General features: G+C 42.9%; 1 protein-coding gene across 3 annotated transcripts in view; it reads right to left on the bottom strand.

Moving 5' to 3' along the window:
- TMEM132C (transmembrane protein 132C) overlaps positions 1-7084 on the bottom strand; it is a 194258-nt gene extending 187174 nt beyond the window's left edge. For all 3 annotated transcript variants that reach the window (XM_032127729.1, XM_032127730.1, XM_032127731.1), the window contains exon 1: positions 6955-7084. In XM_032127729.1, coding sequence (XP_031983620.1) covers positions 6955-7000 — 46 coding nt within the window. In that variant the 5' untranslated portion in view covers positions 7001-7084. The remainder of the gene's footprint in view (positions 1-6954) is intronic.
- Between the last annotated feature and the right edge of the window lie 6279 nt (positions 7085-13363).

Genomic DNA, 13363 nt, shown 5'->3' with positions numbered 1-13363 from the left:
ATTTACGTACATTAATACTCGCTTTTATTTGTTCAACACTATACAGAATCAGCAAAATGAGGGAAAAAACCCACCCAATAGAGAAATAAAAGCTGCATCATTTACTGAGTGCCTCTCATGTTCTCTAACCTCTCAGTGTTTAATATCCTGCAGTGGATATATGATGTAAGCACCTCCCAGAACAAACCCTTTTTTTACTGGAGTGTCCCAGGGACAAATTAAAGCCATACCACTGCAATTGCTGGGCTGCAGGACCCAGCTCAGCCCTGCTGTCCCTCCCCCACCAGGCCCTGCCTTCTTGCTTGCTTATTCAAGCGGTAAGTTGATCCCAAGGTGATACAAACTCACCCTTTAAAAAAAAAAAAAAAAAACAAACAAAAAAACCCAAACCAAACAACAAAAAGTGTATTTTATGTGCTTTATCTCCCTGAAGCAGTTTCCAGAGGAATTAGAGGCACGCCAGGGTTGGCACAAAAAGAGGGTGGCTCAGTTTGGGAGAGGGCAGAAACCTGGCAGCATCAATTTACATTGGCTCAAGCTGGTAAGGAACAGCAGCCTCAGGCAATACAACTGGTTGGAAAATGGAATTTCACAAGGACAGAAAAGAACATTTTAAAAGTTAACTTTCACTCTTAATCAGAAGGAAAAATTACATGGTTACATAAAGTTACAGTGCTTTCCAAAAGTCGTTTGGAATGACAAATCTTTTCACAGCAGTTAAACAGTTCACTTTTGTACTACCAGTACAATATTACAGAAAAACATTAATAGAATATCTATGCTGTTATCAGTTTTAATCTGAATACATCTACTTGAAGTCAAATGTCCACCAAAAATGGAGCGTCATCTAAGTAAATCTAGGATGCAAGCCCAATTTAAAAAGGAAATTGTTTTGTAAACTATATCAGTTTCAAAAATTATTTTCAAATGAAGAATTGTCCAGTTGAAAAATGGTACCAAGCAAAAAAATGCAGCAGTTACCTAAGTAATACAACATTAGACACAGTGGTGGGGATATTTCACCATCGGCACCCTGGGACTGCTTGCTGCAGTTAATGAGCAGAATCCAGTGGTCCAAGCCCTCTGCTGCATCAGCATCAGGGGGCATCAGCTTTCCTTTTATTTACTTAAGATTTCCTCTCTGGGCACAGAAAATCTGTTTTTTAAATGTGCTCAGGAAACAATTCAGTCTTTTTTTCCATCCAAAAGCAAAAACTTATTTCAAAGTTGGTTTTGTTTTGGGTTTTTTTAATATAAATAAGCAACTTTCCCAAACTTTACCTTCTTAGTTACCTTCAAAGTTTTCATATAAATGTCAAATTCCTACCACTGTTTTGGGGCTCAGTGTTGGCTTCATGGTATTGGAAAGGGCAAGTCACAGCAGGTGGGTGGCCTTAGAGAGAAATACACAACTAAAAGCACCACACAGAAATTTTGGCAACAGCCATTAATGTAATTACAATAAAAATATTTAAAATTTCCCACTGCACTTCTACAAAACTATAGAAACTTTCTAACAAGTGGAGAATATTAAAAATAGGACGTGAGAAGAAATGATTTAACAAAAACAAAGACGTTTGACCTTACCCATGACACTTGTAACACCAGTGGATGGCAAAATCAGGTTCAGTTCTTGCAGCAGTGTATAATAGAAGCATCCACTTGAGGGGACTTGTCTGGCTGCTTGCATCTGACAAGCTGCTAAAACTGCCCAGTTGTAAGAGAAGGCTCTAGATAATGACGGTGGCACTACAATTAGCATGATCTCTGTTATTCAAGCAAAAAAAGTGCCAGAAAAGGCTGTCTCCAAGCACAGAGTTACTGACCCAAGATTGTCAGTGCTGCAATAGTAAGACATTAGCACATGTCTTAAGTGTAGAGGCAAAGAACCACTTAGTCACAACGTACTTCCCTAACGAAAAGTTCACTTAATTGACCAGTGCTGCAAAGCTGCCAGTAATTTTAGTGATGGGGATGACACTTTGTTTATGGAATTCAAGCTCAACAGATTAATATGCTTTAGACTAGCAAGGAAAATAGAAGAGTACACTCACTGGGTCATTTCACTGGATACAGTTGAAAAGAAAAATGGTGACCTGAGGCTGTGTATTGACCCAAAAAAATGTGAACAAATAGATAAAGAGAGAGTATTTCCATTTGCTAACTAAAACACAGGCACTGCTGGACTGAAATTATTTCCAAAGCAAGATGCATCCGCAGGCTTTTACCAGATACCTCTAAGTGAGGAGACTGCAGAAGCTATGAACTTTCAATGCACCATTTGTCCGTCCCTGTTTCAAAGGGGTCACATCTGTCACTAGAGCCTGAGCCAGTCCACAGAACACAAAACAGTACAACTGCTTGAAGAGCTGAACACTGTGAAACTGTTTTGCCAGGGTACTGAGTCTGTAAGGAAGGCTGAATAAAATATAAAGGACTCAGGCCTCTAAGAGCAAGTCAGGACAAGAGCTTGAACTAGACAAAAACAACTTTTCTGACCAGAAAGTTATTGCTAATGACTATGGAGGAGAGACAAGTCAAATTTCAGCCAAATACCTTAAGCTAACACCTTATAGCATCCCAAAATATTGCCTGCATTTGTATCACCGGATATTAAACAAGTAAAAAAGTCCCACTGGACAAGGTGGCCAAAGCAGGGTCAAGTGTTCACCAAAGTGGTAATCACAGGGGATAAGAGACAAAGAAGGAAATGATTGACAAAAACAGCAAGGCAGTGGTAATCCTGACAGCAGGATTACCAGGTACAACTCCTGCTGACAGCCTTCCTTACATAAATCCACTTCCTCTTCGGAATCAGCTCTCCCTACTGAACAGTAAATGTCTCCTTCAAACTGATGGACAGGTATGATTGGAAGTCACCCACCACATGCATTTGCCTTCCCTAACATCCTCCGTTTACCTTTTTACATCCCTATTAGATGGTTTTCCATTACTGTCCTTACACACCCGTTCTCTCGACTTGGTGCCATTTTACATCTTTTATCATAATATGCTTTTTGTCTCGCTGGGAATGGCTGGGACACATCTAGTGGAGCCTGCCAGATATGAACCACTGCCAAAATCTCAGTGTGGCAGCACAAACTTGCATGCAGCTTATGAGTAAATTAAAGAGTTTACCAAAGCCCTGGAGAAAAGTGGGATTCAACACAAGAAATCTCTGACACCTCTTTAATGGCATGATCATACCCTGAAGATTTCAGGTTTTAGTTTACTTATTCGTCACTTAACTGTCTTAAATAGATACAACCTTTACCACACTTAGGAACAAAAGCTCTGAGAGATTTACTGCAGGGGGGCATTACCTTGAAAACTCTAACCAGGAAAGTTTGTATTCCAACACTTTTGGCAAATTTGCCATTATTCACAGAGTTTCTGGCTATTACTTACAAGCCACCTTTTCAGTAGTGCTGAAGTTCTGCTTTGTCATCAGAGTTTAAAAACACAGAACTAAATCCCAATTCACAGTAAAACCCCATCCCTTCATCCCAATGAACAGAATTTTTCAATACTTACTAATATTTGGCCATTTAAGGAAACCTAACATTGTGCTGTTTAGTACTTGATTTCACACAGATACTTAGTTCTGCATTTCAAGAGCCAGACACACATTTATGCATTAGAAAAGTGATTACAGGGATGATATTTTATATCACACACTCATGCACTTAAAAGCAGGTTCAAACAGCCATTTGTAGTACAACTGCTGGGTGTTTTACTAGGTAAGTACAGTGTCTAATAAACTTTGATCTACTACCAAATATGAAAACAAAGTAAAGTGGAATATTAATAGCACTATCTCCATTTTGAAAGGGTTATATCCAGATGAGAGATTAGCCACTTATAAAAACTCCATGCAGCTATAATTTAACATAATGCAAGTTCCTGCTGTGTTCTTGGCTAGCACTAACGTGATGAAATTGAGAAAAAGGAAATTTAGGAAGTTTTCCATAACAGTAGGGTATGCCATGCTACTGAACTTTCAAAATAAGACATAAAACCCCCTCACTGCTTGATTAATTTAAAATCACAATGAAACAACATTCAAAATAAAGAGCCTCAATCAGTGTCCACTGCAGCGTAACTAAAGCAAGGACGTACTGCAGGATTGTGGGATGAAGAAGAGCAGAGCCTGGCAGTGCTGTACCAACCTACGGATGCACAGCTGTGGTTGCATTTGTCTTCAAACACTTCTTCTGCACCTAAAATCTTGGTAACTCCATGTACCATTAACATCTTCTCCTGTTCAACACTTTCTTGCACTTACAGATGCTTGTGTAAACAAATCAGTTCTCTAGCTGTGCATCCTTAAATGCTTTTTTAGGGCTCACTGTACTTGGCAGTTTCTATGAGCCTTGTTCTAGTTCACTGCTAGCAAGAAACTGAAGATTCCCACTTATCTGTACATTGCAAAATGAAGCCAATCTTACATTTGTGTTCACATTTACGCTCTGCCTCAGAAAAGCTACTAAAATAAATAAATAATCTTACTTCAAGCTCATGAATACCTCCTATAGGCTGTAAAGGGGCTTAAGCACATGCATTAGCACTTTGCTGAGAAGAGGTCATTTCCTGAAAGGAATATATATACACTTGGGATTTACTTATGTAAATACAATTTCACACACATCCTCTCCACCTAAGGAACAGCTATCCAGTAATGGGTATGTAAAACATGTGCTTGCACCTAAATGCAAGAGCACTTTTGCACACTGACTTTTATACATCCTGGTCTGACTAGAGGCATGGCTTAAATAAAATGCCAAGCTTCTTTCTTGAGATTGAATGAATTAACATTACTGGCCAGATAATAACCCTAGCATAATGGCACACTGAGGCCTAAGGCAACATTTCAGGAGAAGTTTCTTAGAAATTCAAGCCTGATAGGAGATGCTAATGAGTTTAGAGAAGTAAATATAGCTCTTTAAATAGCAAACGACAACTTGTCTATAACAGTAAGTTTCTCAGCACATTTACAAACGTTTTTGCTTGTGAGCTATAAAGTGACTTTCATTTAGTTGGACTTTAGCTCTCAAGAACAATCACTATCCTCACACGCCAACAAAGAGAGTGCAAATACACGAGGGGAGCGCAAATGAAATGCTCATTAAGGCTCCACTAGGAAACTATACAAACACCTTATTAAATAAGTTTAATTAAGTGGCTCTTTTCTAAACCATACAGTGCCCAACAATGCTGAGAGGCCAATTCCCCGCTCAGAACCTCTGCTTTTCTTCCCTGAAGGGAAGTAATATTTTGTCCTTTATTCTGGCAGAGCACAGCCCCGGAGCCCCCAGCAGCAGCTGCTGGCAGTGCCTGCCTGGGGCACCACTCCCGACTTCTCTCCTGCATGGCTGAGTCAACGCTGAGCCAGGTTCCAGCAGGGAGAAATGGCTTAAGGAGCTGGGGTGCTTATAAACTCTCACTGTAGCACTTTCTCCCACCTCTGAGGAGAGCCCTAGCCTCCTGTTTCTGTTCTATAAATACTTTCAGAGAGAAAGTGCCCATATATTGGTGCCTAACTCAGCATATTAAGCCTAATGCAAAAGCTCATTGGAGAGGATGCGTTTGTGACTGTAAAAGCAGCCCCAGAAAACGCCAGACACTCTTTACAAACCTTAACCCCGTGCAGTCTCTGAAGGTGAGCACGAGGTTGATATAATTCTCACCTCCAGGCTACAGCAATCAGAAGAGAAACCCGCGTTTTAGACTCTTCACATCGGCACTTCCAGAGCGTGTCAAGGCACTGGGACTTTACGTCCATTAATTTTAATGCACGGTGAAATGACCGGCATTAAGAGGCCATGCAATTTTCTGCCAAGTACTTTGTTTTCCCTGCCGACTGGGGTGGGAAAAGTCCCTTTATGAATTGCTACTGATTCCGCTCTTGCTTCACCCTTGAGATACTTCCGTATCTCTCACGGCAGCCTCCACAATCAACTGCCCTGGGAGAGAGGTTGGCAGGACTGGACCGAACTAAACAATGAAGAGTCTTTCAGGAGTAATCTTCTTACAACAGTCAAAGAGCACCACTAATACCAACAGGATAAAAGGCAATTTTTTTTTTTTTTATTCCTAGGAATGGCAACGACTGCAGCCATTGCAGATAGCTTAGCAAGTTTCCACAGCCTCCCACCTCCCACCCCGAGGGGGAGGGGGGCATGTTTTAATAAAGCATCCACAACCATCATGTTTCGTCTGAGCAAGAAAACAAGAAGTGTTGAGACATGGCAGTCACCTACTATTCTGCACACAAATCCCCCTTGGGATCATGCACTGTCTGCATCCCTGAATCACTTCAGAGAAGATTTGCCTTTGTCAAAGGAACTCTCTCATCACAGAGGTTTAGCGATGAGAAAAACCAGCAGATCATTCAAATGACCTCTCTGCTAAGCCAAACTTGTTCCTCAGCTGTCCCTTTAATCAAGATAACAAGCATCTTGTCCAACCCAGGTGACAGCGCTTCCATCCAGGCTCCGGAGCTAACACCGCACAATTCCAGTATAATTTAAAGGACACCATTCCTAAACACTGTCACCGTGCTGCTCTTGGAGCTTTCACCGCTGCCCAAATTCCGCCCCAAGCTGGCACTAGGACACCCCCTCTCCAGAGGGGCTCCTTTAACACGAGGCAATAATTACGATTTGTAAAATGATCATCGTTGAGGACGAGAGAAAGTAAACTTTGCCCGTTTCTCATCTCAGACAAACGCAAGCTCGCAAGGTTTCCCACCATTCACATAAACAAGGCAGAGAGAGAGCAGCAGAGAAAGACAGAGGCAGGATTTAAAGGAAAAGGCAGGGGGAAGAGGAGGAAGGGGCAGTTTAGTTCACACGGCGGACAGGAGGGCTCTCGGCTCGGGAAGGGGTTGGAGCCGCCCGTCTGCGATCAACTGGTGCCTGCTGTGCGCGCCCCGGCCGCCCCCGCGCCCCTTACCTCCGCAGAGCAGCGCTCCGAGCAGCAGCCCGGCCGCCCGCGCCATGCCGAGGGGCTGCCAGGGGCTGCCGAGGGGCTGCCAGGGGCTGCCGAGCCACGTCCCGCCCGGCCCCGGGGCTCCTCCGCCGTTAGCTCTCCGCGCCCGCCGCCCGCGCCATCGCTCCGTGCGCAGCCCCGCTCCGCGCCCTCAGCGCCGCTCCGCGCTAAGCCCGGCGGGCACGGGCAGCGCCCATGGCGGGTACCCCGGCCGGCACCGCTGCCGCTCCCTGGGCAAAACTTTTGAAGCGGGCGAGCAAAGGGAAGGAAGGTGCGTGAAGCAGCGGGGCTGGCGCGTCCCCACGGCCGCTGTCCGGCTGCGCTGGCCCCGAGCGCCCTCGGCCGCTTTCCCCGCCTTTATGAGCGGCCGTGGCCGCGGCGCGCTCAGACAGTTTTCCCTGGGAGGAGGGAGGGAGGGATGAAGGGAGGGGGCACCGCCGAGCCCCACCCTCAGGGGCGTGAGGGGACGGGGACTCGCGGCTGAGAGAGCGCTGCAGCGGGACCCGCGCCGGAGCGCCCGCCGCGGGCAGCTGATGCGGTGAGACAGCGGCTCAGGGCGAAGGGCTGCGGAGGGCTGTGAGGGGCTCCAGGCAGCGGACACGGCAGCGAGGAGAGCCCTGGTGCGGGAGCGGGGTGCGGGAGCGGGGCGATGGACGGCCCGTCCCGGGAGAGCAGCGGTTCCTCCCCGGCCTCACCGCGCCGCTCCGGCGCTCCCGCTGCCTCCGGTCCTGCTGGGAAGCAGCGCACGGTAAAAACAGAAAACCGAAAGAAAAGAGCCCTGTCAAAACACGAGACTGCCCTGTGCACGTTCCCCTCCAGGCAGAGGGAAACCCGCCGCCAGCCACCTCGGCCCACCCGTGCTTCCCTCACCTGAGCCCACTCGTGTTTCCCCCACCTGGGCCCTGCCTCCGCCTCCTCACCCTCTTGTTCTGCCCTTTGTACACGTTTTCAGTTCCATCTTCTAAACATAATTCACAGGCAGCTGTTTCATCCCTATTCCTTTAATTTTCACGCTTTCCCCTGAGTATCCTGGATAGCTGGCATCTTTTCCTCCTTCTTGTGGCAAAAAGAATGTAAATATTTGTGGCCCAACAGCAAACGCACTTCTAATAATATTTATTACAGCTGTGGCACATGGCAAGCAAGGGGCAGGTTAGGAAGAAGTAGTGAGTATTTGAAATATTTCAGTCTTAAGAGGTATTGAGGGCAGAAATCACCTAAGCAGGGAAACAACCCCTCCACACACACTGTGACAAAGCAACACCTTAAAATGGTGTCTTATTCCGCAATCTGCTGGTTTTATCCTGAGAAATCAGGCTCTGGTCCTTCAGGCAAATACAGGCAGTCCTCTGTAGCTGGCTAATCAACCAAAATCAGTGAGGTTCTATCTGTAGTCAGTTCCTGGAAAAGGTGTCAAAGTTTATTATTAGCTATTACCCTAAACAAAATGAGTAAAGCATATTTTGGCAGATTCTAAAAAGCCCATTGTTCATGCAAGACACTATCCCTAGCTCGATAAGCCAAGTCAGGAAAGAGTACCTTAGCACAGAGATTTCCAGGGAGGAACTGCAGAGAACTTTGTCAGGAGTATGCTTTGTACTGTCATGGTTTACATGATTTTATTGTCAGTAGCAGCTAATTCAAATGTGGAAAAAGCAGAAAGAGGATATCATATGGATGCAATTTCAACATAATTTTTCCCACAAGAATGTGAAGAAGCATTTCTCATTGAAAAACTCATTCAAAAATGTGTAACAGCCTTAATCTCTTCTGCTTGATTGTAGATTTTGCTAGACGCTACAAATACTTGTTGGATGAGTTTAAATATAAGAATCCAGCAGCTGACAGTAAAACACAGCAGCTATCAAACATTTATGTCCTGCACTTGAATTTGTAGATAATGTTGACAATTCATCTCATTTATAAGAAAAAGCAGACATGGTGACAAGAAATGCTATTTCTTTCCAAGGCAACTTTCACTAGAGGACCAAAACCCAATCCTATCATAATTCATAAACTACCAACATCTGTATTCTTCGAATTGTGAAAAACAATTCCGTCTGATGTAAATTAGATGGAACATGAGATTATTCAGGAGACCTGACAGGTAGTAGAGATCCTATTTATCAAATCTGAACTGGAGTCTATGCATTGCTTGCATAAGAGAACCAAGTTTTGGAAGTTGCACATTGAGTCCATTGGCAGAGGCTGTCATGGATAAGAGGCAGAAGTCAAATAACACGGTGATAAAAATGGTAAAGAAGGCTGGACAGAATAGATTTCACTACAGCTGTTCTTGCTCCTGTGAAATGTGATTTCTTGTCTTTCTAGGTACAATAATTCAGTACCAGAATTTTCAGTACAAGCTCTGCCTAAGATGGTTTGCTTAGGCTTCCACTTTCAAAGAGAAGCGAAGGAGTTAAGTACACAAATCACACTCAGATTCAAAGAACCCAGACTAATTTCTTAATGCATTTATAATGAAAATATGGGTTGCTGTGAACAATTTATGACAACAGTTCAATTAGCACCAAGCACAAAAACAGAGCAGTGTGTCTGAAGGCAGGGAAGAACATATAAGAAATCCTGGAAAAGGAAACTGTAACACTTGAGACTAAATTATACAGAAAATGTCATTACCTACCTTTGATACAGTCCAAATTATATCTCTAACATTAATCAAAGCCATTTAAATTGTTTTTAATCCTGAATATGTTTGGATTTTTGTGATGCTTGATTGCTCCAGAGTAGGTTTGTACACATAAAGTTAGATTCTGACATTTTATTAATGGTGATTACTGTGCTGCTCCTCAGATTATCCAGTTGAAGGTTAGTTTGCAGAATCAATAGAACATCAGAATCTCAGGAGTTTCATTTTGAAGTCTTTATGGGCTCTCATGAGTGTCGACAGGCAAAACCAAAATTTTCAGTCTTACATGAAGCATATTCCCTGCAATAACTGTGAGGAAATAAGGAACATGCTCAGAAGCAAGGAGAGTGACAGTGCACCAGAGTTGTCTTCTTAAAGTCAGTCAGCCTCTAAAAATGTTCAAATGTACCATATAATGTACTTTAGGCTGAAAATGCAGCCTTTGAGGTCTCTCAGCTCCCTCTCTGTATTTTGCCAGCCACAGTGTTAAAATCATGTGCCAATTCACTGACCCAATGCTAAAAAATGAAAGCAGAAAGAAAAACCCATCAAATTGAAGCTCCGATTTCCGTGTGCGGGTAGCAATTGCCAGAGAAACTCTCCAACCCCTGTGCAGGCGCTGGGGTGTTTTGTACAATTTGTGTTTTGTCACTGCGCCTATCGCATCCATGCAGAAGTTCTGTGCATCAAATACATCTCACCAACATTTCTCAGGTGAAAACATGATCATATACTCAGAGAACTAGCATTTTGTGCAGGTGATTGAGCATTACAACAGGTACTACAGCTATCCAAATTGCTATTTTTTTTGTTAGGGAATGCAAAAGCTATAAAGTTGTCTTGTTCTCTGCATGGGATGGATAATGTTCATCAAAAAATGGAAAACAGTTGAAGTATAAGATTGTACACATTTTTCTGAACATGAAAATGTGGGGGTTTTAAGGCAAAAAAATACTAATATTTGTGCTAAGTACACTTCCAATATTAAAGGAAAATCAGAAACCTGTCAACCCTAAGACTGGAGTGACAGCAGAATTGTATCAGAAGGAATAACCTGATAGAACTTTGGAAAGCAGGCGTTGGGATTGTGGTGTTCCCAGCAGTTTAGCACTCCTGATGTACTTGAGTGTAACAGACATTGCAGTCTGTCATCTTGAATTTAATAGCACTGTAGTGTAAAGTAATCTTTGCTCACTACTCTGTCATTTAGGCAGAGCCGTAGAGTGCCCCGGATCCTTGTGAGTGGGTTTGGATGTGATTCCTTAGCACTGGCTGCCTGCTCCTCCAAGGCCCATTGAACTGCTGCTCAGTTTGAGGCATGCATTGTTCTCCTGGCTCTGCATCATCCCAGTGACTCTGGCTTTTTGGTGTGACCTTAAACAAGGTCCCTCAGTGTCCCTATATGTAAAATGTGCCAATGACACCACGTGGTTTGTGTATGGATGCAGAGAGGAACAAGCTACACATACATTCTGCTATTCTTTAAATTGGTAGGACTAGGTGGGTGTCCGTTTAATGTGTCTCTCTGCTCTCTCATGTAATTATTCACAATTGTAATTTTCATAACTAGTTCTCTTTAAATATAGAATTTTAAATGCTTGGCATGTGATTGTGGCCAGTTCAGTGCAAGTGTCCATACAGAAACCACATTCTGTGTTGTCCCATCTAGACAGGATTCCAAAAGAAAGAACAGGAGAGGGATGCACCCCAAATTCTGCCAGAGATCTGAAGTCACATAAAGGAATAGAGTGAACAAATAGTTAACGTTCAGGTTTATGCCATCCCTGTACCTGGGTGCATCATCATCTCTCTTCTGCCTTCTGTGCTTTGTTTGCAGTTAGGAGTATTGCCATTTAAAGTGATTTTATTTTACTCCAGTGTCAGCATCTATCCTTGTAATGGAGATATAACTTGTATCTCTCGCAGTTACTCACTCGTGCTGCACGCTGACAGCGTGGCCTGGCTTTGTATTCAGTACATCTGAAATGGGGTTTTCTACCACAGGGCCTGGCATTGTCATCTCTTTGGCTGACAAATGTTTTTAGCAAGGACTCGGGATCACAAGGTACCGATATTCCCAAAGGAATCAGCTCACCTGGTCACTGTGCTCTTTCCTAGTACACAATCGGTATCTACTGCATGGATCAAAAATTTGGGGTGCCGCAGGTGGATACCCTTCAGCTTTAGATCTGAAGAGGTGGCTTTTTGGACCAGAGGACCACTCCTCAAAATGCAAATGAGCATACAAAAACCCAGTAGATATTGAAATCACTGATATCAAAGGGATGACATATATGGCCTTCCATCCTACCATCGACACTGCTGCCAAAATGAAGTACATTTTGGTAAAAATGGAGACAAAATGCCATGTGGTTAACATGGGTTTAGGTATTGATTGTCTAATTCTGTTCACAGTTAGTTGAGTAAAATAAGGGAAGTATCTTCCCTCTAACTCCACCACTTGGCAAATTTATCAGTGAGGGGCTTCTTGGGAACAGGTCCAGGAAAGCAGTGACAAGGTAAAGAGCATATCCCTTAAAGTGGGTCATTTGATACAAAAGAAATCAGGATCAGTGAATCTTTTCAACACTTGAATTTCTGGTTGCAAAGGCTTCACCTCACACATCAACTTTAGAAAAGTTATGCCATTAACCTAGATGCAAATTTAGTTTCTGCATTTATATTAAAAAACTATGTGCATGCAAAAACTCTACCAAAATTTTCAATATCTGAAGTTTTTGAGGAATCTGATCTTTTCCTTCAATGTACCAAGAGCCTCTACACTACTACGAACTGCACTGGGTCAGACCAAGCGGTCCCATGGCTGCTTTTGTGGCATTGTCAGAACTGGGTGTTTTGGGAAGGGTACAGGAGAGCAAATACGCAGTGAAGGTGCTTTTCCAGGCTCTGAAGATTTGAAGTTCAGAGAATTCCCAAGCCAACAATTGTATCAATATCTTTGGTATATTTCTCTCCCTTGAATTTTTCCAATTATTTTTTAACCCATCTACATTCCTGAGCATCCACAAATCTGGTACCTATTCTAAGGCCAAATACCAGTGGTTTTATACATGGTTAATGGTGTCATCTTCCTTAATTGTTTTAATTCCCAAACTATAATAACTGTATTATAATGATCAGATTTCAAGACACTCATGCTTATAGTAAATACTCAATTACCAGTAACGTTTGGGACGATGACCTTCCAGAGATGTAAAACACAAACATAATTTCATCATTTGAGGACAGCAAATGCAACAGAATTTGAACAGAGCCAAGAATGAGTATTTATTTTTATATAGCAAATACTTACTGAAATCCCTGGCAGTATTTTTTTTTTTTAAATCTGTAATGATTCTTCTCTTTGTTTCTTTGTGTTATCCAAGTGTTATAACCTGGATCTACACACTCGTGGGAAGGACCATGCTGGAATAACTAGGAGCTCTAGATTCTATTGCAATGGAATTCTGTAACCCGCTAAGTCTGTGCCTTACACGGCATTTTTCATGTGTGTATTTTGTAGTATTTATATATATGAATAACCTTTGGAACGATTCACTCACAAGTGTTTCTGATCCCTCTTACTCCTTCCCTTCTTGTTTGCATAAAGTAAAATAAATGAAGATCTCTTGGTAAGTTTTAAGTATGAATACTATGAAGCACTCTAGGATGTTTTCTGCAATGTGAATTAGTGTCCTGGTTTCAGCTTTAAGACAATTATTT

This window comes from Corvus moneduloides, chromosome 18, assembly GCF_009650955.1.
Source record: "Corvus moneduloides isolate bCorMon1 chromosome 18, bCorMon1.pri, whole genome shotgun sequence".
Classification (NCBI taxonomy): domain Eukaryota; kingdom Metazoa; phylum Chordata; class Aves; order Passeriformes; family Corvidae; genus Corvus; species Corvus moneduloides.
Note: the sequence above shows the minus strand (reverse complement) of the source record. Positions and strands in the feature narration are given on the sequence as shown.